General features: G+C 37.1%; 4 protein-coding genes across 4 annotated transcripts; 1 reads left to right on the top strand and 3 right to left on the bottom strand.

Annotated features, from left to right (window-relative positions):
- The first annotated feature begins 1,234 nt into the window (after positions 1-1,234).
- On the top strand, positions 1,235-2,923 carry LOC100262584 (glycine-rich cell wall structural protein 1.8). The gene has a single exon (XM_002277989.5). It carries the CDS (start codon positions 1,250-1,252, stop codon positions 2,699-2,701), a length of 1,452 nt encoding a protein of 483 aa, XP_002278025.3. The 5' UTR covers positions 1,235-1,249; the 3' UTR covers positions 2,702-2,923.
- A 577-nt stretch (positions 2,924-3,500) lies between these two features.
- LOC104882507 (uncharacterized) lies at positions 3,501-4,962 on the bottom strand. The gene is made up of 4 exons (XM_010666150.3): positions 4,712-4,962; positions 4,299-4,435; positions 4,118-4,215; positions 3,501-3,999 (listed from the first exon to the last, which is right to left on the bottom strand). The coding sequence occupies exons 1-4, from the start codon at positions 4,959-4,961 to the stop codon at positions 3,735-3,737; spliced, it is 750 nt and encodes a 249-aa protein (XP_010664452.2). The 5' UTR covers position 4,962; the 3' UTR covers positions 3,501-3,734.
- Positions 4,963-8,507: 3,545 nt separating this feature from the next.
- Positions 8,508-13,118, bottom strand: LOC104882327 (ubiquitin carboxyl-terminal hydrolase 21). Its single transcript, XM_010665205.3, has 8 exons — positions 12,154-13,118; positions 11,934-12,054; positions 11,739-11,849; positions 11,056-11,222; positions 10,572-10,910; positions 10,277-10,399; positions 9,308-9,821; positions 8,508-9,201 (listed from the first exon to the last, which is right to left on the bottom strand). The coding sequence occupies exons 1-8, from the start codon at positions 12,766-12,768 to the stop codon at positions 8,891-8,893; spliced, it is 2,301 nt and encodes a 766-aa protein (XP_010663507.1). The 5' UTR covers positions 12,769-13,118; the 3' UTR covers positions 8,508-8,890.
- A 2,727-nt stretch (positions 13,119-15,845) lies between these two features.
- On the bottom strand, positions 15,846-24,462 carry LOC100252326 (probable ADP-ribosylation factor GTPase-activating protein AGD8). The gene is made up of 7 exons (XM_002278030.5): positions 23,987-24,462; positions 23,715-23,833; positions 19,500-19,932; positions 19,109-19,369; positions 16,908-17,033; positions 16,349-16,450; positions 15,846-16,161 (listed from the first exon to the last, which is right to left on the bottom strand). The coding sequence occupies exons 1-7, from the start codon at positions 24,053-24,055 to the stop codon at positions 16,054-16,056; spliced, it is 1,218 nt and encodes a 405-aa protein (XP_002278066.2). The 5' UTR covers positions 24,056-24,462; the 3' UTR covers positions 15,846-16,053.
- Between the last annotated feature and the right edge of the window lie 320 nt (positions 24,463-24,782).

Genomic DNA, 24,782 nt, shown 5'->3' with positions numbered 1-24,782 from the left:
CAATATCCTCTTAAGGTTGAGAGTCTATACATTATAATAATTTGGTGAATCATTACATCAAATCTTCCTTCTTATTTTTTCAACCGAGTTCTAATACCAAGTTTGTTAGATGATTTTCTGTGGATGCTACATCAACAAGCTATTGTATTTCACATAGATGAGAAAGCACATGTAAATTTGCAGGAAAAGAAATTAAATTAAAAAAAAAAAAAAAAAGCAAAATCAGGGCACTAATAGCAAGTTGATGACCGTAAGAGGACATCAGGCTATGTTTTCTGCTCGGGATCAAATGTGATATCATTGGAGCTCCAAAAGGAAAAAGTCTGGCTTTATCTTCAGCAAAAGTTCGGTTCATTACTATAACAGATTGTGCATGTGAAACTATATGGCTAAGAAGAATCTTAAATGATTTTCAGTTGAAGCAAGAGGAACCTACAAAGATCTATTGTGGCAACATGTGTGCAATTTCATTAACAAAGAATTCACTTTTTCATGCAAGGTTGTTCGAGATTTAGTAAGCAAAGGAGAAATTTGTGACTATGGAGGAATTTGAGTGGTTCAAAGACCAATTGAAGATTACAAATTAAGTTGGGGAGTTAAGAGGTTAATTTATAACCTTGGTTTTGGAGTTTGTACTATGGTTCTTCTTATATTAGAGGCATGGTTGAATTCTTTTAGAATTCCAATATGTTGGTGATGTAGGAAAATAACCATAGCAGAACTCTAGATCCATCCTCTGTTTTAGTCTAATTGTTAGTTGAGAAAATGGGAAGTAGCTTTTCCTAATTATCCTATATGCATGAGCAACAGAGACACAAAGTATAGTTACTGTAATCAGTGATCTTCATTTTAAAGGAGATCATTAATGCAGCAACTAATGATAAAAAATAAAAATAAATAAAAATTCATGCTCAACCTTTTCCTCTTAAACCTTGTCCAATGTGTTGAAATGTGCCGTGACTAAAATATTATTTTAAAATGGTGAAAGTTGCCTATTTGCTTCAATTATATTTTAATATGGCGTGGGTAGTAGATAAGGGAAGATCACTTGGATGCATACAAAGTCGCGATTATCCATTCAAATTTGAGAAAAGGGAAATTAAAGTCGGGTTTATTCAAGCTTTGGATCTAAAATATGGATATGCATTTGGGGATGAGATATGGTGGACAGCCAAAGCACACTAGTGAGAGTATCAGACTGCTGGTGCGAGTGTATAGTTGTGTGCATGCTTGTATATTGGGCCACACGATGGGGACATTCAACTTCTCAAACCATGTGCTTCAGCCACCCCTTGTGCAGATAACGCGGTTTTGGACCCCATACTATTCCTATAAATACCCACCCCTTGATACATTCCTAAACCATGGTTGTGGGATTTTGAAGATATTTGATCCTATGGCCACCCACAGAGCTGTTAGTGCTGTTTTCTTTGTGTTATTAAGCATAGGCATATGTTCAGCCACTAGGGCACTCCTCACTTTTGAAGGAGAAGCTGGCTATGGCACTGGCCATGGCATTGGTGGTGGGGGTGGGGGTGGTTCTGGGTCTGGTGGTGGTTTTCCAGGAGGTTATGGCGGTGGGGGAGGTTCTGGCGGTGGTGGTGGCTATGGAGCAGTAGGGGGATATGGAAGTGGTGGTGGAGGTGGTGGTGGTGGTGGTAGTGGTGGTGGCTATGGAGCTGGTGGAATACATGGTGGAGGATATGGAAGTGGAGGTGGTTCAGGAGGTGGCATTGGATATGGTGCTGGTGGAGAACACGGTGGTGGTGGCGGTAGTGGAGGAGGAGCTGGTGGTGGGGTGGGATATGGCAGTGGTGGCGGAGGCAGTGGTGGTGCTGGAGGTGGTTATCCCGCTGGACCTGAGCATGGTGGTGGGTATGGCAGTGGGGGTGGTCAAGGAGGGGGAGCTGGATACGGTGGTGGAGGAGAACATGGTGGCGGTTATGGTGGAGGCAGCGGTGGCGGTGGTGGTGTTGGGTATGGTGCTGGTGGAGAACACGGTGGTGGTGGCGGTAGTGGAGGAGGAGCTGGTGGTGGGGTGGGATATGGCAGTGGTGGTTCTGGAGGTGGTTATCCCGCTGGACCTGAGCATGGTGGTGGGTATGGCAGTGGGGGTGGTCAAGGAGGGGGAGCTGGATACGGTGGTGGAGGAGAACATGGTGGCGGTTATGGTGGAGGCAGCGGTGGCGGTGGTGGTGTCGGGTATGGTGCTGGTGGAGAGCATGGTGGTGGATACGGCACTGGGGAAGGAGCTGGCGGTGGAGGTGGGGGTGGTTCAGGAGGTGGCACGGGGTACGGTGCTGGCGGAGAACATGGTGGTGGATATGGAAGTGGGGGTGGTTCAGGAGGTGGCACCGGATATGGTGCTGGTGGAGAACATGGTGGCGGATATGGCGGTGGTGGCGGCAGTGGTGGTGGTACTGGGTACGGTGATGGGGGAGACCACGGTGCAGGATACGGCAGTGGCGGAGGATCTGGAGGTGGCATTGGATATGGCGCAGGTGGAGAGCATGGAGGTGGCTACGGAGGTGGTAATGGTGGGGGTGGGGGTGTTGGCTACGGTGCAGGAGGCGAGCATGGAGGAGGATATGGAAGAGGTGGAGGTTCGGGAGGTGGAGCCGGTGCAGGTTCCGGTGGCGGTGGAGGTGGTGGTTATGGTGGCGGATACGGAGGTGGAGTCCATGGTGGCTACATTCCTTAAGAGCATGCAGCTGCGTATCATCCAAGAATTGGTGTCTATTTCTTGAACTATTTCATCAGTCTTTATGTATTAAGAATCTATTTCATCAGTCTTATCATGTATTAAGAATAAGGACAGGCTGAATTTGATAATTTCCTCTTCATCTCAAGTAAAGAGAGAGAGAGAAAATAGAAAATAGACCTGTTCTAACATTATTATAATTAATTCTACTATTCTTGAGAATGGATAATTGCCTGGTTGCAACAGTATTATTATTATCCATCAGCTTATAATTCAACATGCTTACCTTCTCTTTTTCAATGAAAAATGCTTCCAATTAATCATGCCTGATAAAGACCCTCGTCCGTTATCATTCACTTGTTAATCTTGGAAGACATCTTGTCTTTAGTTGTCTTTGTCTTTGTCTTTGTCTTTGATCAGTTAAGCGTTTTAAATTACATGTATAGATTAAAATATTTGAAATATCCAGCCAATTTGATCGACTCGCTGTACAAATGAGAAGGTGGGGATGATGATGATCGCTTGAACGCACTAACCACAGTCCTCCACATCATCTGACGCTGATATATGCTCTGATCTCTTTCGTACAAAACCACACCAGCAGGATATGGTTCACCCACTTTTACTGAAATCGAACCACGCCTTTGCAATGGCAAGGTGTTAGTGGTGAGCATATCATCAGAGATCATGGTCTGTTGGCCACAGACCTAGGAGCTAGACATGTCCCAATGGATTCATAGTTGACCTTTTTTCAGTATTAGCATGTCAAATTAACAAGAAATCGTTTGAGGACTTTAGATGAGTTTTCACCATGTGAAATAATGAACAACTTTCAGTCCAATCAGAGAAAACTACAATCCCACTCTACTAACAAACTTTATTCCCTGGAAAGTGAAGTAGCGGCTTTGCATCCCGAAGCTTAGCTGAGGGCATGAGGATGCAACTAATTATTTTCTATTGTATCAACCGAAGAGAAAAGAAGAGAAAATTTGTCCCCACTTGATCAGCTGGCATAGGTCAAGCCCAAATGGAGTTAACCACCCTGTTTCATTCCATTTCCTGTCCTTTCTTTCTCATGCACACTCTCTTTATCATCGTTTTCTTGAGCTTTTTCCTTCAGTTGTTCCGATAACACCACCTTTGGAGTAGGTGCCAAAGAGAGGGGCGACTCCCCGGGAGTGTCTCCATCATTGATCATTGCCCGGCCTTTGATCATGTCAAAACCACCCTCATCATTCATCACCACCATGTTACATGGAACTTTGCTGGCATAGAATTCTCTGTACTTTTGATGATTCCTGTTATCACATGAACCAAGCGTAAAACCATTTGGCACATAACTATTCATAAGGATGTTAATAAGAAGAAAACGAGAAGACCCAAGACAAAAAACTCTCATTCGTAATAATGGGGTACCTGTCAAACACAACCCATGTCGCATGAAGGCTTATAATTTGCTCAATAACCACCGATCGTACAGGGTATCCCATTGCAACCTTTATTTGTGGTACAGCCTGCGTTACATATGACATATGCTTGGCATAATAGTCGGTAAAGAAAAATACTAAAAGAAGCCTTTAGGGTTTATGATACATACCCCATATTTTTGGCAAAGGTCCACTATTGCTTGGAGCTTTTGATACTTGGCATCACTCTTGCCCTCATTTCTCTCTTCTATGATCGATAAATCTTGGAGTCCCAGCTCCCAAATATCCGACCGAATCTTGGACAAGACTGCAGCTAGAAAGGAAAATTAATAATCCAGAGGAAACAATAGTTTTCATATGTATTAAACCCCCCGGGGTTTTTTGAACACTTCCTGCAATATACCAAATCATTAATGGGTTTCTTATCTATGGCACTTGTAGTCATTAATCCATCCTTAGGGTAGAATATCTGAGACCTTTGAATATGCTCTAATCCCAAGCCCCAACCTCAAACAGTAGAAAATGAGGCCAAAATGCCTCATGGCATCCAACACAAGTAAGGGACAAATAGTATAGTACTCACTTGGAATGTTGGGCCATGGCGTGACACCAAGGAGGGTAACGGTGCCTCCAGCCTCAAAGATATTCTCAAGAACCCACTCGAGAATCTCCGTGGTGAATTCTTTGAGTGCATCCATCACTATGACCACATGTTTGGTAGATCCTGGTGATTCAAGCGATAACGGATCATGTGCTAGTGTTCTCTTCTTGTTAGGGAGGAGTCCTGTCATCGTAGGGTGGTTATCTTCACAGGTAAGCAAAGGAGCTACCATATTGCTGATGACCTGAATCATATTTTGGAAGTTCATTTTGCCGTCTACTATTTATAGTCGATAAACAGAACAAAAGAGTAGAAAAGGGATTTGCTGGAGACTATTGCAAGCCTTATATAGAGTTTAATTTCACTTTTGTATTTAGGAAAAAGTTAAGGTTCTTACACAACCAAAGAATGCTTAGAATGTGCCTTTACATAGACGATGCTTTTATAGCTACCCCAATTATTGTGTTCGATAATGCCATGCTTTGACACATAGAGCAAATCAAACTTCCCAACTCAGAGATATTTTCTCTTAAGTTCATTAAGAATAGACTTACCAACTGTTATTGATTTAGGCAGTTATATAACCCATGTCTAAATTAAGGAAGGGTGATCAGCCAAAGTTAGCCCTCTCTTATACTTTTTCTCATAATCAGTCTACCACTCACCAAAAAGAAAAAGAAATTGATTGATTTTTGTAGCATAGCATATTTGGAGAACAACTGAGTCATATCTTGAGATAACCATTACCAATTCATTAACATAATGCCATCAGTAATTTTTTATTGAAATGGTCAGAATTTCACTAGACTCGCAATGATGATCTCATGGACTGAAGTTCTGCAGTAACCAAGTTGTACATTCAAATCAGTTTGTCTTTGATCCCTCGTTTAATACAATTTTTAATTTTTAGCATTTCTAGGAAACTTCTTTTGAACATTTTATCACAATCCAAGAACTTGATACCCTTTTTTTAATATTTTGTATCCAAGAAGGGATTATTGGCACAAAAAAAAATGAAGAAGAAGACAGCATCCTAGAATTGCACACTTGTGCTAAAGCAATGGAAAATGTCAAATCCACACTTGGGCGTTGGAGACGAAGTATCACTTGCTTTCTGGTGATGCATCAAAGTCAGGCTTAGCTCAAAGCATTTGGCTGTTCCTACAATAGCTATGGAGAACAAAGTAGCTCAATTTTTGTAAAAAGAAACAAAATTCATCGCATGTTGTTTTTGCTGGTTCATCAGCTTTATGGAATCTTGATCAAGGTGAAGACTGGTAGAAACCTGTCATCAATTCCTCATCAGGGTCAGATTTTGTTTTGAGGAAATTCCTTTTGAGAGTTTTCATGTGATACAAAAATACACTTGTCATTACTTGCCCATCAGGGGATTGTATTTAGAACTTTATGAAAAGGGATTGACGGAAAAATCGTGGTCTACATGCTCAAGGCAGATACATTTCTGTATAGATAGAACATCTCAGGGAGAAACTTCCAAGTACTATAAACAAGGGCTTTCAAAATCAGAAATGTTTTTATACTTAATTCACTTTGTTGCCAGCATAGGAACAGGCGTACCATTTTCCTAATATGTTAAAACTTTTTCTTTGGAATATGTTATTCTTGTAGAAGGAAACAAAGGTATCAATTCTGTCATCCATCTCTTTTCCTTGTTCTTTACCAGATCCAAGCATTGCTGAAGTAGGCCTACTCACATGGATTTAGCTCAAACATGTGGCTGACCCCATTACAAAAATTGCTTTTGCTTCCTCCAAATGCTCCATAAAGAGCAGAAAGAGTAGGAAGAATGGAATTGTTTGAGGCTATTTTGATCCTTGTTACAGCTTGGTTAAAGAAAAAGTCAAGGGTTTAGCATTTGTTTCTACCTAAATAAATCTTTTCTAGCATATCAAAGTGTTTCTTATGTTTTGTAAAATAAAAGTATATTTGGGAATTTAAAATGTTATTAATTTTTTTTCTATACTTTAAAATATATTTTTAAAATAACTTTTATATGTAATGTTTTTATTTTTAATTATTTTTCATATTTATATAATTATTTTGTAAAATAATTATTGGAAAACAAGTGAAAACAATTAAAAGATATTTTTTTTAAATATCATGTTTTCTATTTTTCGATTCTCAAATGTGTTTTTCTTTTTTTTCTTTTTTTTCTTTTTTTTTTTTTGTCTCAAAGAATAGTAAATTATTTTCAAAAATAGTTACCAAATGGACCTAAAAAACTCAAGTCCCTTTGTTTAAATAAAATCCAAATTAATATCTACAAAAAAAGCACAAATGATAAGGCAACATGCAAAATGAGGTAAAACTTTGAGTGGCAAGGGTCCCTTAAGAGAAGCAAATTTAATAAATAAAGCTTTCAAAATCCATATCAATTTTCAAAGTATGGAAAATGGGAAAGTTCCCTTTGTTAAAATTCATTTTCCTGTGGTGGATCTAAGCAAAGTTATCAAGGAGTTAGCTTTAGAACTTTCAGCTAGAACTTATTCTTTTAAGTCCAAATAACCTGTAGTTTAATAACAGGGATTAATCTTGCACAAGCATATAGAACTTTTTCTCAGAAAAATGTTACTCTGATGAGACAAGGGCTGAGGACAATTTGGGCCAAGTGAGTTTGTAGTCATTTGTTTGATGGAAGGAAACAAAGGCGATTATGCCAACATTTGTATTCATTTTCTTGTTAAAAGGCATAATGAGATGAGAATGGAGGCAGGCCTATTCACATAGATTTTGAAAACAATCTACAAAACGATTAGTTCAAAGGACAATCCATTCCTTTCAGTCACTGATTTCAACTGTCTGCTTGCTTTCCATCTCAATCCAAGTACCTGGAAATTATCCCCCTTCAAACCACAAGCTCTTGGAAAATATCTCCTTCTCCAATTTGCTTGGTTGGATATTAATAAGAGGTTATATTATGTATCTTACCACTTATTTTATCTTAGGTTTGATTGGGTATGGAGATATATTTATCCCATCAAAGAAGCCTTACCATTTTAGGCATTCAAAACCTGAATCATAAGGTTCCCGATAATAGCAAAGTGAGGTTAGTTTGCCGATAAAAGCAATGTTAAGTTGTTTGAATCTGTGAGGTAAATCTGGAGAAGTTGGACAATGCCACTTTGGTTTTTGCTTTTTTGTGTAGAAGTGGGTCAATGGCAGTCCTATGAGGGACAGCTTCGCTGATGACACTCAGAATAGGTATATGAAAGGCACCTGAATGTTATTATTTATGTGCTGATACAGTGATACCAAGCCACATAAGGCTCTTTTGTGCTTGCTTCAACACACAAGCTAACGCACGAGCACCCAGATATGAACAATTATATAAAGGCGGCGCCCTGTTGCCCTGTTATTGACTGCAGTCACTCTTTCTGGGATATTTTTTGGATTTCTGTGCAAGCAGCTTCTTGTAGTATCAGCAAACCACATTGTTTCCGGTTATAGAATCGTTTCCTATTGTCAGTTCTCAAAAGGAAAAGAGGGTACAAATACAATGGTAAGATGGCTTCAAAAGGTCAGTCTAATTTATCTTTCAAGAGCAGACACTGAATCTCTCACCGACCATAAATTTAAAGACAACACTCACCCACTGAGCACAACTTCTTCCTTTGAAATTTCTATTTCAAATGTTGTGGAGGCAACTCTGTTGAAAACTCTCATTTTATTACTACAGCGCCTTGCAAAAATAATAAATCAAAAAAAGTGTATTTTTACCAATCCAAAAATGGAAAACAGACATTTCAAAATTATTCCATCATCCAACATTTCAGTTTATAAGTTCCATTTTCAGGCAAAATGTAGTGTAAATACAGTTGGCTTTCAAAAGATTTCTCCATCTAAAAGAAACATTTCTGCTACCCAAAAACATGGAAGAACAATTGTTTATGACACCTTACTCAAAACTCTGCACATAGTATAAACAAACCTAAGGTAGCGGTATTTACCATTTTCTTGCCCCAAAAAAGCTGCACTACAACCTTGATCTTCAACACAGGGAAACTCAAAAACTGGTTTGCAGCTTTGTAACTGCAAATATTCTGTTATTCAGAGGATCAAAGTCAATCTGCATTTAACATCTAATAATATCTATGTTGGCCAAGACAGACCAAGTGTGTTAACCAAAACCCTCACCCGTGTTCAGCGAAAATTTCCAGCTGCCACAGTAGGCATGACAGGACATGGGTTGGACTTCCGGCGAGCTCTAGTATTGGACTCTCCATTTGCAGATGATTCCATTCTTCTCTTGCTTTTCTTCTTCCCCAAGGAACCTTCACTTTGTGACCCCTTCATGGCTGCCATAAGTCTCATACTCCTTGACGCAGGCATGTTCTTACATAATTTACAAGCCTCCCTTTTCCGCGAATCCTCCAATGCCTTGTTCAGTGGTTTTTTACAAGCCACTTGGTTCTTCTGTCTCAAATGACCACGGGGAATATTATAACTCACTTCTGCAAATTTCACCCAAATTTGATGTTAGATCTTTATAGCAAGTCCAGATGCACATTTTACATCGGAGCAAAGACAAATTTTGTATAGATAAGCAAACACTTTTACCTGGAGGCTCTTCAGCATATATATCTGGACTTGGGGATCTTGGTGGAGTTTGAGGATGGATTTTGGACTTGCAGTTTTCGTTGATATGCTGATTTCCATCATGATCTCTGCAAGGGGAAGTGGTAGAAATATTCTGAGTGTGATCTAAAGTTCCATCAAAGCAACTAGTAACCCCAAGTGGCATGGGAGTATCAACCCTGTGAGGTACATCACCATCTTCATGGACCTGAACTACATCACCTCTTCCCCCTCCAGAAAGACAGGTAGATATTTCATCTGCTGCATCTACAGTTTCACTGGCCTCATGGCTGTAAACATTTGCTAAGGTAGGAAGGGAAGTAGAGATGCTATCCACATTATCTAGGACTGACTTGGGTGAATTGCCTGAGGTATTTGGGTCTAAGCATGGCTTTTGTGTTTGCATTAAACTTGAAAACCAGGGTGTACCCTGCCTTGCATAGAATAAAATGTACGCCTCTTGATGAAGCACATAATCTTCCGGAACTGAAGTAACCTGCCAATGTTAATCAAACATTAATTTCAGTAGAATTTTCCTCTTTTTCCTTTTTTTTGTTTGATAGGCACACTAAATCCCTTAAGATATGTCATTATCATTAAATAAAAAAAGTCAACAGCATCAGGAATGTTGCTTTCAGTTAGTGTTATATTACCAATTTTCTCAGAAAATTGCAATCAGAATAATTAAATTAACTCAAACCCAAATTAAACCCAGAGTTGGGGAAAAAAAATTAAGCAATGCAAGCTAATAAGATTCAGTAAATAGAAAAGCTCATCTAAAAACAAAATTTGAACAGTATGACAAAACATTTGGGTTTGGCTACATGGATCCTATATCGCTATTTGGCTCCTTATGCAGTCAAAAACTAACTCAAATCCATAATAATGCAATCCCAAGCTCAAGAAATAAAAACTAAATGCTGCCTCTGCTCTATATACAGAGATTATTACCTTCGAGTCATCCAATCTGTGCCATGTATCCGGTGATGAACGAATGTAGGAAAAGTAATGCCCGGAAGTAGATGAAAATCCAGTATGCTCCACAATCGCATAGAGTTCATACTTCAATTCCACCTATTGGAGAGAAACAGAGAGAGAGAGAGAGAGAGAGAGAGAGAGATCCATTATTTGTTCACATGCCAAGAGCACAAACAAAGATAAAGTACCAAATTTGTATTTACAAACACAGTTCACAGGCAAAGATAGATTTGGTTGATGCTGGTAGGTAAGAAAAGAAGAAACTCACATTATCGTCCTCCCTCTCTTTGGTGTATGGCAGCAAATCCAATTCTAATGGGAACTCCACGTGCTTATCAATCTTCTCCACATAAGTGCCATCTGTCTTGAATCTCTTCAAATGAAAAGCAGCTACTAAAGGGACCTGATCCAGTAAAAGCTGCTTCTCTACTGACACTTCTTCCTTACAGTTATCACATGTAAACTTCATCTCAGGATCTTCAATCTTTTCTACCTTGGTGAATGATTCCAAAGCACAAGGAAGCGTATCAACATCTTCAATCTCCAAACTCAGATCTATCAAGGGCTCATATGTGTCGGAAATATGCCCACAATTGCAGCATCGAAGCTGATATTCAAATACCAAGAATAAGAAAACAATTAATAAAATTACATTATAAACTCTCTACTTGAAGCTAATATCACGTTTAGAATGATATTCAAAGAAAGTGAATGATAGAAAGGGAAATTTGAGGTTAGTTTCAAGTCAATACCTTGCTGATGAGATAACCACCAAAAACATGTTTCACTAAGTTATCATCTGGAGAATGAGAGCCTTTATCCTGATTCATCAAGTAAAAACTATCTAGTCTATCTAATAGGCACTGCAAGAACTCATGAGCATCTTCCTGCTGGTATCTCTGCAAACTAGATGAAATATCTGGTAATTTATAAGTTAAGGATCACAACAAAGGACAAAGCTCTTGAAAACACTAGTATTTGAAATACCAAACAGATCTTGCAAACAAGTATAGATACAAGAAATGCAAGATCAAAACCACAATCCCCATTAGGTTGCAGAGGAAAAAAGTTGTATAAATAAACAGGAAAAAGAATGAATCAAACCAATGTTTTATGTTCCAACAAATTAAATAGCTACAAATTGTAAGCTGCCCATTATTTAGCCAGCCCCCAATGACCAAAGTGTTAAATTTCAAAACTTAAGTTCTACTTCCCAACATTTTTGCAACAACCAAACATAAATTATTGATCTTTCAATTTTGCTCAGATCTAGAGTCATGAAAATCATATCACATTTCATAATGATTTCAAAAATTAATATACATATATATTAATTGCAAACAAGTACACACTAAATTTCAACTATAGATCATCTGTTTAGCACCACATAAACAGAAAACAATTGGTATAGTCATAATCAAGCAGAAGAGGATACTATTCAAATTGTCAACAAGTTTCAAAGGCATAATTGCCCGTCCTGAAGAAGCCAAGGAAAGCTCAATATGATCTCGGAGAGTGCAAAGAACGCAGAACCCTTCATAAAAACCTAAGACAACAAACCATAAATCAGAACAAATCTAATCCTAGATATAATAAATGTGGAATACAACAAAATCAATATAGAACTTACTATGACAAGGCATGGCATGATTGCAAGAACGAAGGCCCTGGACAAGGGGGACAGTGTGCGTGAAGCATTGGAGCACTGCATTAAGAAAGCATGTGTTGCCTAGATTTACAAGCCCAGCACCCTACATAATCAAAACATAAACAAAATTCAAGACCCCGAAATACAACACATATATCTTGTGGGGGAAAAAACATCTTAGTAAAGCTCAGCGAGAACCTACCACCATAGTGGGTTCAATTTCCCGAGGAAGGTATGAAGAGAATGGTGGTTTAGTTTCTCTGTTCCAAGACCACGGCGAAGACCAGCGTGAATTACTGAGAGGAAAAAGGGACGGAGAAGAAGACGACGAAGACGAAGAAGACAAAGAAGAAGAGAGCATTAGGCTCTCGTCATCATGCTCTAGGGTTTCTTCCTGAGCCAAGAACCGCGAACTCAAAGAACCATCTAAGGTTTCGCTCTGCAACAGCAAAGAAGCCCCATCCGGGTTTAAAAGAGACGGAACCAACGGCCCTGACTGATTAGCTAGGGCTTTAGAATGCGAAGATGGCGAAGACCCATCAATGACAGTCGAAGCCGGACCCAGAAACTGATCGCCTAGGGCTTCCCCAATTGGAAATTCTGAAGACCTATTTACCATTGGCGAAGTAGGAACCAAACCCTGATCATCTAGGGCTTCAAAACGAGAAGACCGCAACGAACCATTTAGGGTTTTCATATCAGGAATAGGAACACGAGCAGATGCGGAAGACCCATCCCGCGAATGATGAGAAAGCAGTGATCTAAAAGGAGCGGACTCAGTTTCTAGTGTTTCCGGGAAGTGGGTAACCAAATCCATCGGAAATTCAGATAGAGAAACGCAAGAGATTAAGAATGACTAGGAACCGAATAGTTTGTCGAAGGTCCAGCTTTGGGGAGAGTTCCTCCAGATTTGGGAGTTAATTGTTTAGGGCTTTTGGAAAATCTGGGGTTTCAAATTGAGAGGGAAGACGAAAAAGAGTCCAATTCTCGAACGTTCTTATTTGGGTTTCGCAGAATTTTGAAAAGGGAGGGAAAACATAGCCGCCATTTCAGTTTTTAAGCTTTCGGACTCAAATTTGAGAATGAGAGAGAGAGATAGAGAGAGAGAGGGAGGGAGAGAGAGAGTGAGAGAGACATGGGCAATTGGGAACAGCGTGCGACCCAATTTTCCCAACTGTCATATTTACCCCTTTGTCCCCCTCACTTTGCCCCAATTTTGTTATTTTAATATACTTTCCTTCTAAATAACGGTTTCTATTTTTTTCATATTTATTTTTTTCTTTTCTGTTTCCTAAAGGCAATATATTATCTATAATCTAAAAAGTCATACCATGTTTGGAACCAATTTTAAAAATGAAACTAAAGCAATTTGATTCTGTTTCCTTCTTTAATTTCTAAAACATGGAAAATAAATTATGCTAATTATTATTCTTGTTATAACCCTCATGCAATCATAAGAAAACATTAGGTCATTTATTACCTTAATCAAAATATTAGAATAAATGTGTAGGGAATTTTATTTATTGCCCAAAATATGAATCTTACTAAATTCAAAGGGAAAATAATAATACCCGTAAACTCTAGCCTTTTGTCATAAGGCTCTTACCTATTAAAAAGTTTTTCATCTCATTCATTTGTATGCTTTATGTGAATTTTAATTTTTAAATATAATAAAATTTATGAAATAATACTTCATCTTGCATGAAAAAGATGTCATGATTAAGATATTAAGGTCTATTTGGAAATTGTTTTTTAGCATAGTTTTTTGTTTTTAAAAATAAAAAAAACACACAAAAAAAACGTGTTTAAAAACAAAAACTGTTTTTTGTTTTTTGTTTTTTATTTTTAATAATAGAAAATATGATGTTTTAAAATAACATCTTTTAGTTATTTTATATTATTTTAACTTGTTTTTTAGAGTTATTTTAAGAAATAATTATGCAAATATATAAAATGATTAAAAATAAAACACTACATATAAATTTTATTTTTAAAGTATATTTAAAACTAGTAAAAAATATTTTAAGTTTTCAAATAAACTTTTATTTTACAAAAAATCATAAAACAATCTTCAAAACCTATTTTTTTTAAATTATTTTTACAAACAATTACCAAGGTCTAACACTTTGCATATATATCCTAATATTAAACTAACCTAAAACAAATTTCCACTTTCCATATATATTCTAATATTCAACTAGCCTCCTTCACAATAATTACCACTGCATCTACACTTAGATCCTACTTGAACGAGTAGAAAAGTTTGATAGGAGTAGTCAATATAATTTAAATCCAACACAATTTATACAAGTTTTAGTTAAGTATAATTATAATTAGGTCAAATTCATATCGACTTTTATAATCAATTTAATAAGTCAATAGTTTGGGTCAATTTATATGATATAATTTTAACATAAATTGACCCATTTAATAATCATGCTAATTAATATAATTGTAACCTTAAATTATTTAACTCATTTTAAATAAATAAGTTAATTAAGTCATAAATAAATTTGATTAAAATATTAATCATATAAACTTATATGAGACATAAGTCAATTTAATTATTAAATAAAATAACTTGATCATTAAATGAGTTAGATAAGTTATAGAATATATTACTTGTTTAATAATTAAATACTATTCGGTTTATATTTTTTAACATGATTATTATCCTTATAGATTTTAAATTGAAATTCTATCTTAAAAAATTCTCTTTTAATAAAAAAAAAATATATAAACATTTGTGACTTTCACCCACTAAAGTCTAAATGACTTTATATATATATATATATATAAAAAGACAAACAAAAACAAAAAAATCTTAGGTTGCGATCTATTTCCAAATAACTTTGGGAAAAACTCTTTAATGCATTTTATATGAAACAATTTTTTAGACATTTTGTTAGCAACATTTCTTGCGTAGTATTTCATCCATAACACTTTTCTCAAAATATTTTTTTATAAAGAATTAATGAATTTTTTGATAGAAAAATAGTAATGTGATGCTTAATAAAAATAAAAAGTTATTTTTAGAAACACCAACTCCCACTGAACGCTTAACTTTTTTGAAGTGTTATCAAATACTGGAAAACTTTTCCAATTCTCCCAAAATTACTCCCTACCTGCTCCCATAATCCAACTCCCAACTGGCTTTAAATATATATATATAACAAGGAGGAGTCACATTTGGAGCCTACCACGAGTGTGCACCCCAGTGACATCACTAGACAATGCCATTGAAGGGTGGAACTGGTAGGAATCTTACAGCGTCAATTACTCACGTAGGGCTTCAGGCTTCGGAATCTTATTGCGTCAATTACTCACGTAGGCTTCAGGCTTCAAACTGAATTCAGCTACGCTATCATCCTCAAGAGGCAAGAGCTGTTTCAGCATGGAAACAATTTCTATTCATTGCCCCTCTCCACTCTCATGATTCATCCATGTATGCTGTTTCCTCTTTGCTCCCCAATTTCAGTGTCCGCTCATTCAACCGTCTGGGAGCAGGGGAAATAATCAGATGGGTTTGCATGGTTGCCCAAGGTTCATTAACCTCCACCTCAAGCCTCAGGAATAAACACATTCCTCATTGATAACCTTTCCAACCAACTGCAAATTCACCGAGCTCACACACACTATCTGAAATTCTAGACAAAGAATGGCCAAAACTGGGTTTTTGCTCTGGTTTAATCCCAGCTCAACTATTTGAATTAGGATCAATGGATTAAGCTCACAAATATGAAAATCTACCACCCTGTGACTCCTACTCCACAACGAGGATAATATTCATTTATTTCCAACAGAACTATTCATCTGCATTCCAATTCCCACTCCAAAGCTTGGGGCTTTCGATTCAAAAGCTGGCACGATTATTAGATAAAAAAAATAAGAAACTAAAAACCAGAAATATGTATATGTATTCAAATCTCAAAAGCAATACCACTTCTACAAAATAAACCAGCCCATTAAAAAGCCTGGATAAACATAAAATCTTATTTTCATCTTCTGAAAGAATTTCATCAACTCTTTTTTACACCCACTAGATAAAGTTTTGGCTGGTATAGTAACAAACTCAGGTGTTTTGAACACAAAATGAAACATATCAGAGGATTCTGTCTTGAAGATCTGTCATTAAAGTTGATGCCAGGGAGCTGAGTTTCTTCCCGGTCTCACCTGCAATACTCTTGAGAGAAGAGTAATCTTGCTGTGCCTGTGAAGAGAAGATCATCAGCAATATCAATCCATATGTAGTGCATTCATGACAAGAAAAAAAAATTACATAAAACACAAATTTAAATTTCCAGGTGATGAAAAAACTAAACATCATTAGCACAACATTCTTTGAAAATCTTCGAACTTAATCATAAACCGGAAACATCATAAATCTGCAAAGTTACCTGGAAAGAGAGCCGATTGATCAAGTCACTGGCAGAAACATCAAGGGGGGAATTATCTGAACTGTGACCAAAGAGATCAGCACTTGATATGGCCGTTGAACCCTAAGAGAGGAGAGGAACATTAAAGAAAAGATCATGAAACCAGGATGAGTCAAAAGACTATTAAAATCTTATGTTGGACTCCACACTGAAGGTCTCTACATTATGTTTCAGTTCACTTCAATAAATTTCAGTTAAAACCACTCCTGAATGAAACAGGTTAAAATAATAAAGAAGCTATTGTCTTTAGGAGCTTAGCAAAACTTATTCTCCAGAGCCTATACCTATAAATCCTATGCTTTCAGAATTATTCCCAAACCCCAATAGAAGAAAAACCAAGGGAAAAAGAAAGAAATACACTTTCATAAAACATAGCAGTACATTAAAATTCATTCAAATGACCCCAGGAATCATTATGCATTAAAGATACAGGAATTCCCATTCCATGGAATAAAGAACACACTGGGAAATAATACAGTTGACAATATTTCAATTAAGTCAGTGAGGCAAGGATACATACTGAGAACTTCTGCAAGGAAACTTGAGAGTCCATGTCATTGGCTTTACTCGGATCCCCGAAATATTGGGCTGATGAGATAGATTTTGCATTTGAGAACTTCCTCCTAGCTTCATCACTTTCCTCAATCTGATAATTGTTAGATGTAAGAATGAAATTGTACTGGAGGAAGAACATGCTTCACATGCAAATTTACAGCTAACACAATAAACTGAAATAGTAATGATGTGATAAAATTCAACTTTCTAATCAATGTTTGATGCAATTCATGCTAGGTCTAAAAAGGACCCAAAATTCTAAAAAAATAATAACCAGATTTTTTTTTTTTTTTTGATAGGTAAGCACGTCTTTACATTCATACATAATAAATGGTACATAATATTGCTACTACATGTTACTCTTTTGGAACAAAAAGGAGAGATTACTGGATTTGTGATATGTAAGAAATAAACGCCAAACAGAAGCTTGTGAACAAATAACTGACATCAAGACGAGTCCAAACAGAAGAAACCATTGGATTCCTTATGCTCCTAAATAAGTAGGGTAAAAACACACAAACACACCCACCCCTGAATCTGCTTCTACTTTTTTCCTTCTAAGGTCCAAAAACTCACTGCTGCAGAATAAATGTAAAACCTCACTTAAATCTGGTTATCACATCCCAACTTGTTGCTTACAAATTTGAAATTTAGCTATCCTATTAAAATATATTTTGTGGATAATTGATATGATTATACTTAATCTTCAGTTTACTAGCACGGGCAACAGAAACCCTGTCCAAATAGTAGTGTATAAGGGGACGAAGATCTCAAACAAGGAAATTTAAACCTTCTGTGCTATGCATGCTGTAAGATTGAATCTCCAACGAGGCTGTACAAGTTGTTGCTTCTCCATAAGTATGTTGGAACCATGAGTTTGAGCTGTAGTGATAACAGAGAAGCAAACTCCTTCAGGGACAGGGCAACAATTCAAAGTTTACAATCCCCTTTTTTAATTTCTTTGCAGGTCTTAATTCATTTTTATAGATGGGCCTAACAGCAACCCCATAGTTCCATTTGACAAAATTAGAAGAACACTCAGGTTCAACAACTTTCTAACTTCGCAATTTCTCCTTCCCCATTCAATGTAAAACAGAAGTTGCTTGCTAAATAATATAAGAACCCACAATACCCAAAATAAGAAACACATGTTCAATATGCCAAGGTTAAAGCTCAGAAATGAACAGCAATAAAAGATCAATGTTCCAAGGCAAAGCTCAGTAAATGAACAGAAACAAATGATGAATCATCATAGTATTACCTAGCGTAATATAAAAAAGAAAACCAAATGAAACAAATGGTAATAACGCACTATATGATGATTTCTACACATTCCTCAGCAGAAAGTAGTGAGAAGCATGTGAAGCAAATGGTAATAATGCACTACGTGATAATTTCTACACATTCCTCAGTGGCAAATAGTGAGAAGCATGTGTTTTTTAATAACATGATGGTACAAATAAAGGATAAGAACATTTGGTGACCGGGGCTTTATAGAGTAGAAGCAAGTGATTTTGGTCAGTCCTGCCGTATATCAGTAACGACGTTCCCTTAATATGATAGTATAAATTCATTCAACAGGCTGTTACTTCATTGCCTCTCACTTCCCAACCAAGAGGACTTAAATCTTGTTAAGTTAAAACAGGCTGTCATAAGTTAAAAAAGCTTGGAACAAAAAACTATAACAGGACCACTACCTGCCAGAAAACTCAAACATGTAGTTTAAAGTTCAAGTTAAAAAAGGAATTAATGAATATGCATGTTGACCAGGCTATACTCACCAACATCAACTAGGTTATGCTCACTAACAGAACAAATTATACCCCAGGTCATATATCAGAGACAAGAACACGATGAGCAGCTGAGGCCAACCAGAAACAAAATGCTATTTTAAACTCTAGGTCATTGGAAATTAAGTTTCAATGCTGATACGACCCTTATTATGTTGCCACTCAAATTTAGACCATAAAAGACTGATGCAGCCAGTGTGACAAGCCACATAAGTTACTAGGCAAAGTCAATCTTTAAACCCTTCCAATGATCATATAAGTGAGAATTTACAGTTAACAAGGATATGATCTACTTGGTGAACTACATATACAAGGAGTAGGATAACCTAGTCTTGGTCATCCATTTACAAGCAAAAAGATGGGCTGTAAAGCTTACTTGCACTTTTGAGGAATTTGAGCTTGCTTTCTTCTGAAAACCGCTGTCCATGCCATATTCCGCAAAGAAACTTGATGACTTTGGTGGAGATACATGGCTAAGCACATGTGTGCCTCCAGAATTCATCTCAGAAGATTGAACATTTTCAATGTACTCAAAGCGAGATGCAAAAGAAGAGCCAACAGAAGGGGTGTTATTAGTTGAGGTGGAAACAGGTACAGATGGTTCTTCAGGCTTCTGTTCATAGAGATTTTCACTTGGCTGCATCCGAGAAGGTTATTTTGTTAAAGAAAAAATGCACTTTAATTATGCATGATCAAGTAACAAAATTGGATTTCAGAAAAAGTATTCTATGTTAGTTTGTCAATACAGATAAGAGAATAGGATCTACCTTTGTTGTTAGCTTTCTAGCACCAAGCCCAGAACTTTTTCCGGTTCTCTTTGCACCAATAGGCTTCTTGACAGAACTTGACATAACTGTATGAGGAGCTTTCGGTGAAACAGGGACATCAGAGGCTTCTTGCTTTCCCAAAGAACTTTCTTTTGGGGCTTCATTGATCTTAAAATCAGCAAGTCCATTAGTTGCTTGTGCTGACTGTGAAGCAACAGGAGATGATGGCAAACCTGCATCTTCAGCAACACTTTTAGCAACCTCTTTAGAAAGCAATTGCCTATATAACTCGGCAGCTCTTGATGTATATTTAGCCTCAATTTTGCCTCCATCAGACCATCCATGCTGCTTAAAGAAAGCCTGTGCACGGTTGTTTCCCCCAAAGCTCATCATCTTTAACTGCTCTGCACTCCATGAGTCTAAATTTGTAGACCTGGAGCAAATCAATTTTTGGCACAGCAATTAGTAAAACAAAACTATCAAAAAGGGTGAAAAAAAAAGGAGAAAGGATGAAAAGGAAATGCTCCACACATCTCAAATGGTACAAGACAAGATTTCAATAACTAACATCATTACGATCCATATTTGGTGTACACAAAAGTTCAAAACTTTCCAAATGTATATAATTGGAACAACCAAATTATCATCTTCACTTCACTTTCCTAGTCATTTAATGATCCATTTGTTTATTTTTTTCGATAAATAAACACATATATTATCAAAAGGCAAAATGCCGCAAAGCATATAGGGAGTATACGGGGCGACGAGAGCCTCTCAACAAAAGACAAAAGAAACAAAAAACCCACCGACCCTTAACTGGAGGCTAACCACTCCAGGAAGCCTATAAGGGAGCGAGGCTCCGCACCGCTATACAATTTAGCCCACCCTCACACATTACAAACAAAAGAATTCTTAACTTTTTGGATAGCTAACACCCCCCCCCCCCCCCCCCCCCTTCTTCTTGAAAGCTAATCTATTCCTCTCCTTCCAAACCGTCCAAAAAATAAATAACAAAATGGATCTTCATATTTTCTCCCTCTTTTTACCCACAAACGAACCCTTCCAGCTAAAATTTAATGATCCATTTGTTATATCATCAATTGTTTCACACTAAAATTTATGGTTTAAAATGCTAGATAGAAAAAGATGGGAATTCCCATGAACTTCTTGTTTCGATGTCACTCCATGAATGGTATATAAAAAAATTAAACTTTACTTTCAATTCTATGGTTGTTTGTAGCACATCCATATAAAAAAGAGCATATCAAGATAATTTTTTTTATTTATTTGATTTTTAAGAGCATATCAAGATAATTATTCCTATAAAAATGAAATAAAGTTGGATGTATTTACCATAAAGTCAAGAAATGAGACAAGGTCAAAATTTATTATTCATAAGCATTGGCCCCATATAGTTGACCATATAAACTCACAATAATAAAAAAAACCATCATTTTCTGTGCAATGTTGTTTTGATCCTTGAATGCTAACCAGAACTATAAATCATTGAGTAAATAGCTTCATTTTCCATTCAATGTTTCTGTGCAATGTTGTATTGAGTATATATATAGCTTCATTTTCCATTCAATGTTATCTTGAAGCAAAATGTGATTGTAGTCGAGATATTTTAATTAATTCAGTATTAGCATTACATATCTGTGGTCTTAAAATTAAATCAATATCAGGTTCTGATGGTGTATCATACATATTTGGATAAGAAAAGAAGAAATTAATAGGCAAAGAAAGGTATGTATAACTCAATAACAAAAAATGTACACCGAAGTACGCAGGAGGTACGCATGGGGGGCACCTAAAAGAAGCTACAAAAAAAACCACCCTCACTCTCAAGAAGGCCCACCCAATCTACAAAATCAATCAAAGGATTTGACTCTTCTCTTATGCATGTGTTAACCCAAGCTGAAAGTTTACAAAGGAATGAATGTTTTAACTTTGATTGGTTTGTTCCTCATTTTCAAATGCTCTCCGGTTTTGTTCCTGCCATATCATCCAAAAGTATGCAAAGAGGGGCAGTGTTCACATCTTCTTCCTTTTCCTCAATCTTCACTACAAAGGAGCCATGCCAACTAGAATTCTCAAGATCTAGTGATGTAGCCAGGTGGATGTACATTGGATACAACTCAGAGGCAGAACTCACAAGATCTAATTTTAGATCACCTTTATGATCCCAATTTTCCAGATCTTCCAAATGACTGGCACATATACACACAAAGCGTTCTTGGGCCAAGTCTATAAGTTATTCCATCCCTGAGAAACCTCAATCCCAATTACATGAACTCTAACAACCTAGAACGAGAAAATTTTAAAGAATGGCCCTAACCCACTAAAACTTGTAACTTATCAAGAAAAAAAAAAAAGAAGCCCACTGAAACTTGTAGAAGCTAAAACTCAGGCCAAACAATCAAAGAAGGGAAGAAAAATAACTTTTGCGGGCAACTGCAGAAAACTACAATCTTATTCCATGTCCAATTTATGAGCAAAGCCATACAGGATAAAACTACAAAGGATAATTTGGGTTTTCACACACAATTTCAGTATGGAGAGGAAAAAAAACCAATTTGATAAGGAATGGAGGAATGATCTGAGGGAGGTGATTGAGAGAGAGAGAGAGAGAAGATAACTGAAGAATTTTGGCTTTGCATGTTGCAGACTGGCCGGCAGCAAGTTTTGTAAGACAAGAACTCAATCACAGTTTCTTAAGGTTGAAAATGGAAGCACAAAGTTAGGTGGGAAAGCTAGGTGATCTTCAAAGGAAAATAGAACAAGGCATGGCCAATTTCAAGGAGAAGTTGCTCTCCATGCAAAGTCGCATCTTAAGTTTATCAATTGACTTACTTCTCTCATCAAGTTTTTCCCCTGCCGCAAACATCTGTAAATTGCCCTTTACACAGATTCAATTTTCACCTTCAACTTTGCATTAACACATTAAAATACTGTTTTAGAGGAAATTCCAAAAAAATGCTTCATACTTCTTGATGGTTAAAAGCACAATAATGGTCAATAGGACAGACAGTTTGATAAGATGAACTGGGTTGTAAGAAGAACAAAGCAACCTTCAAGAAAGAAAACCTTGAAATATTGTATATGTAACAAGGCCCCACAAAGTACTCATCCTAACTAGTCCCAAGAGAACAACAAGGAGGAAAACAACTGCTTGTTCACTCATCTAGCCAAATCAGAGATCTTGGTGATTCAAGGCCAATGCACCCAAATCTCCATCTTGCCAACCCTAATAAATGAAATCACTGCAGAGGACTCACCCTTGGCCAAATTATCAACAAGGCATAAGGCCCACCAAGAAGGATCCACCTCCACCTTAAATGGTCATCCCTCGTAGAAGAGATAGAGAAAGAAGAATGATATTGGAACAAGAATGTTCAAAAATTTCCTCGATGCTGAGGGGGTCCAAACTTGACTCTAGAGAGACGTTATGAGGAGGGCATCCCCATCCAGTCCATAATAATTAACAAGATGGGAATTTTACCAAATTGTTTCATAACCTTAACCTAAATAAATAAAAAAAAAAAAAATTGATGACGAGGAGAATAGGACTATATACCTCCCCTGCTGAGATTTCCCCTAAGCCACTACAAATGTTAGACCTACTTGTATAAGCATCCTTATATATAAGTGCAATTAGCTCCCTTCCACCTAGCATCTAATTCAACTTTCCAATGAATTCCATCCCCTTGCAACCCAGAACTAGACCAGCTTCCTCCATGTCATACCTTACAATTCAGATGAATTTATGAGATTTACCCCATTCAAATACAAGAAAGTTCTTCCTCAAAATCCAGGATTGGTTTTATGGGTCACAGTAAGATCAATCGAGGTCTTCACTCAAATCTCAGAATTAAATCACCACACAAATTGATCTCAACCAACCAGGACGCCACTTGGTGGGCATAGAGGGTCTTCCATGACCCTCAGCCATGACCGACACAACAAGCAAGTAGGTTAAAATCGACCACATTGGTTATTCAGGTCCTAACTCGAGCAACCAACGAGCAATTTATCACTGTAACAAAATTTGCAGTACTGGCGTATAATACAACATAAACACGTGTATCACTAAGAAATTAAATAAATAAACATAGATCTTAAATCAAAACCCTAGTCGAAATATCAAATCACCAAATTGAACTGCCAAAACCCTAAATCATGGATCAAACCACCAAAACTCAAAATTGAAATCACCTGACGAAGCTGATGTGAACCCCAAGACTCCTATGCACGGCGGAGCAGTCGATGCAGAGGAAGATCCCATACGTGACGGACGCCCAAGTCGGGTTCTTCGCATTACAATCAAAACACATCTAAAAACCAAAAAGAAACAAAATAAAAAACCGAGATCCAATCGCGAAACCTCCAGATCTGAACCAGATCTCAAGAACAGAAAACCAAAAACCAAAATAAAAACAAAAGAAAACATTTAAAAATACCGCGAAGAAATTCAGTAAAGAACAGACCTTGTTGTCGGACTTGGCCTTGAGTTTCCTGAACACAGCATTCTTGTCGGTGAAGCCTTCGGAAGCCATTAGATAAAGAAGAGTAAATTTTCCGAGAGGAGGTGACGGGGGTTACGGAAGATGGAGACCTCCTCTGGGAAAATGTCAGAAATATAAGCGAAACCGCAAATTGCTTTTTTGTGTTTTCAGAAAGTGTTTTATTTATTTATTGGTACAGGTTTGGATCCAAGTCCCCAAATTGCCCTCGAGTTTTGAGGAATATGCCGAATCCGGCTGTGCCCATGCTCCGGTGCAGTGGGTGATCCGTTTGTTTTCTTTGGAGTTGCACGTAAATGCCCCTCACTACACGTGTGCTTTGGCTCGTGGCATGTGGCAACGTCTTTCTCCGTTGAACCTCAATCCACTTTGTTGTTAATTCGCTCCTGGACGGAAACGGCCCTGAAATGATACGACGGTTCAGTTTAGTCGGTTGTTTTGAAATGAATTCCAAAATTAAAACACTTCAAGCCACCAAGGAATCCTACGGATTTTATTTAAACTAGGTATTTGACCTTTTGCTAATATCTTTATAACCAACAAAAGTTACTACATAAGTAAACATTAAGTCGTTAAAACCGAAAAAAAATTCAATATGACCAAAAATAGAGAGATGAAGTATAAGCTTTAATACCTTAAAAGAAAATATTAAAATTCCTCTATCGAATTAGTATTAATGTTGTATATGTAGGGACTCCTTTCCACGTGTCACCTTCCCTCAATACTATCTGGATAGCGGCCGCAGTATTCGAAGTTTTCC

This window comes from Vitis vinifera, chromosome 2 (assembly GCF_030704535.1).
Source record: "Vitis vinifera cultivar Pinot Noir 40024 chromosome 2, ASM3070453v1".
In the NCBI taxonomy this organism is placed as follows: Eukaryota; Viridiplantae; Streptophyta; class Magnoliopsida; order Vitales; family Vitaceae; genus Vitis; species Vitis vinifera.
The sequence above is the reverse complement of the archived record's forward strand: the minus strand, read 5'-3'. Positions and strand labels throughout refer to the sequence as shown.